At 56.9% G+C, this 3,031-nt stretch overlaps 1 protein-coding gene across 1 annotated transcript; it reads right to left on the reverse strand.

Annotated features, from left to right (window-relative positions):
* Window positions 1-346: 346 nt before the first annotated feature.
* On the reverse strand, window positions 347-1,327 carry GPR119 (G protein-coupled receptor 119). The gene has a single exon (XM_009577150.1). It carries the CDS (start codon window positions 1,325-1,327, stop codon window positions 347-349), a length of 981 nt encoding a protein of 326 aa, XP_009575445.1.
* Between the last annotated feature and the right edge of the window lie 1,704 nt (window positions 1,328-3,031).

Raw genomic sequence — 3,031 nt, forward strand, 5'->3', positions numbered from 1 at the left:
GGTCTGGGCAGGGGAAGCTGGGCAGCGATGGGTGAAGGATCTTAGGCTGCGGAGTGAGTGCTGAAGGCTTGGTCCCAGGAGACACAAGGCTGCTCCTGCTGAGGCTCTCCAGGCAAGATCTGATGCATGCCACGTACCTGCAATTTGGGGTGCCTGGGGCTGGTGCAAAACAGGCCGTGCTGTGGCTCTGTGGGGCTGTGGGCAGGCTGGAATGTGGCCATGCTGATGTCTGGGAATTAGCATCCAGATTGGTCCCACTCCATCTGTGATCTCCTGCCCAGCTGGCAGGCCCTGAGTTCATGGTCACGGTGCAGGAGATGACCTGGAAAGCCAGCGACTTACCATGTCAGTCCTGGAGCTGCAGGCAGGACACAGTGGGGAGAGACTTGGTGCCTCTGCCAGGGAAATGGCAGCCATTCCCCAGGTGAAAGAGGACTCTCCTCTTCACGTCTGCAGCCAGCTGGGAGAGCTGCAGCCGTATGTCCTTCTGCCAGTAGGAGTAGAGCAGGGGGTTCAGGAGGGAGTTGCACAGTCCCAGCAGCCAGAGGTAGTTCTCAATGACTTTGTAGGGGAAGCACTTGGAACAGACAGTTTGCACGACGCTGGCGATGAAGAACGGCAACCAAGACAGCGTGAAGCACCCGACGAGCACAGCAACGGTGCGCATGGCCTTCATGTCGCTGGTGGTGCGGAATGGGGGGCAGCCCCCCGCCAGTCCTGCGTGCTCCACTTCCCGGATATGCTGCACGTGCACAGAGGCAATTTTCAGCATGTCACAGTAGAGATAAATGAAGAGAAAGAGCGCTGGGAAGAAGCCAACGCAGAAGACGGTGAGCATGTAGGTGGGGTGGAAGGTTCTGAAGAAGGAGCACTTCTCGTGGGTGGAGATATTCTGAAAGTGTGGGGTGAGGACTGGGAGGAAGCCAACGATGGCAGCAACCAGCCAGAGCCCCACCAAGCGCACCCCGACCCGCAGGCCTGTCACCAGCTGGAAATAGTGGAAAGGCTTCCTGATTGCCAGGTGCCTGTCGCACGCAACCAGAATCAGGGATAGGATAGAGGCAGCAGAAGAGGAGGTCACGAAAGCCATTCTCAGGACACAGAAGATGTGGGGAGGATAAAAGGGCTGGGAAAACTCATCCATGACCAGACCCATGACCGTGAAGCCAACCATGGCATCCGCAACGGCGAGATTAAGGACAAAATAGAGCCCCTTGGAGCCGCTCTTCTGGATGAGGCGAAGGAGAACGATGGCCACCAGCGCGTTGGCAGTGATGATGAGCGAGGCCAGCACAGCGAGGATGGCTCCAAGGGCTGAGCTAGCCATGGCTGTCCCCTGTGGGGCACAGCCCAAGGATGGCACGTGTCCAACTCGATTCTAGGGCATCCCTCACCTGGGGCTTCTCGGCACGTACAGCTCAGCAGCCAGGCAGCGGGCAGCAGCGAGCACAGCCCCTCGCTCTCCGGGTGGTGCAGCGAAAGCCCTGGGTGTCGCGGCGTCTCTCAGGCTGGGGAGCAGAGCTCTGCTGAGCAGCTGCCTGCTGGCAGGCACCGGTGCACTCACAGCACCCGCCGTGCCCACAGAGGTCCCTCCCTCCAGCCACGTTTCCAGACAACGCTGGAGCAGGGGAGTGAGCAGCGAGCGCCTGGGCAGAAAGCTGGCACACGGGGTGGTGGTCGTCCCCCAGCCAAGCACCAAGGACCTGAGCAGAGCCAGTGCCCTGCTTTGACATGGGTGCTGGTAACAGGGAACAAGCAAAGAGTTCCCAACACCCAGCCCCACCGGTACGTGTAGGTGGCACAGCTCGTGGGGCTCCTGCGGGGTCACTGCCAGACCCAGGGCAGCCTCGTCCTGCAGGGACCACGAGAATAACACTGATCCCTTGTCGGAGCAGCAGCCATAAAAGCGACCTGGTTATAGTGGGGAAAAGTACTGATGAGATGTCTGATAAAATAGAGATGGAGAAGATGTCTGCCAGCCTGGGAAACTGGTGCATCCTTGACAGGCGCAGGTGGGATGCTGCAGCCCCCTTGACAAGCGCAGCTGAGAGCCCACGGCATCCTCAATAAGCCCAAAACAAAGAAACTGCAGGGCAAAGAAACCGTCTTAACCTACAAAGGGGCCTCCTAAGCAAGCAGAAGTCAGGAGCTGTTCCAGGAGCTGGTGTCCTCTGCCCACTTACGGATCCACATAAAAGTAACTGGCTACCTCCCCAAAACAAGCCTCTCTCCCTCCGAGAGCTCCCCCTCATGAACTTCTCTGCGCGATCCTTCGGACCCGCTGGGGACGCCTGGCTGACTGCAGGCTCCCTGACGTGGATCATCTCCAAAGAGAGACTTGATTGACCTCCCTCCTGGGAGCAGCTTAATGACCTTTACCATAATACTTTGAATGAAATATATATATACTTGCTACTAATACTAAAAAAAAAAAAAAAATTATATATACACACTTGCTTTACTAATCATAAGTGTATTTACCTTAGTAATAGTAACTTGTAACAAAGAAATTCACAGAAACAAAGCCTCTACATCCTTGTGTATTACAGAACCCTACGAACCCACTGTCACATCCTTTACGCTCCCGCAGGGTGGGTAACCCTCACGGGCTGTGACCACGACTGCTCCAGCCCGTTAAACAAAGCACCACAAGCCACCTCTCCTGCCTCGTGAGCTGGAAAAATCCGAGCTGCCAGGAAACAGGGCAGGGTCAAGCCTTTCTCTGTCAAACAGTAACCTGAGGAGCGCAGGCGGACGGGGAGAGGCTGAGAGCAGGACGTGGGCACTGCGGTGGGGAGGAAAGATGCAGCAGACATATGAATTGCAGCCACTATGGATGGAGCTGTGGAGTGGGGAAGCCCCTTGGGAACAACTGGGAGGGGCTCCGGTGGCCTTACACCTCCTCCTCTTTTCTTTGCCCAGGGAGACATTTGGGGAGCCTCAGCCCTGACGGAGGAGAGGGTCCAAACCCCACGGCATGAGATCAAAGTTGGGGAGAGGTTAGACAGAGAGAGGAGGAGTGGCAGGACAG

The sequence above is a fragment of the Fulmarus glacialis genome, unplaced genomic scaffold (assembly GCF_000690835.1).
Source record: "Fulmarus glacialis isolate BGI_N327 unplaced genomic scaffold, ASM69083v1 scaffold29754, whole genome shotgun sequence".
Taxonomy (NCBI): domain Eukaryota; kingdom Metazoa; phylum Chordata; class Aves; order Procellariiformes; family Procellariidae; genus Fulmarus; species Fulmarus glacialis.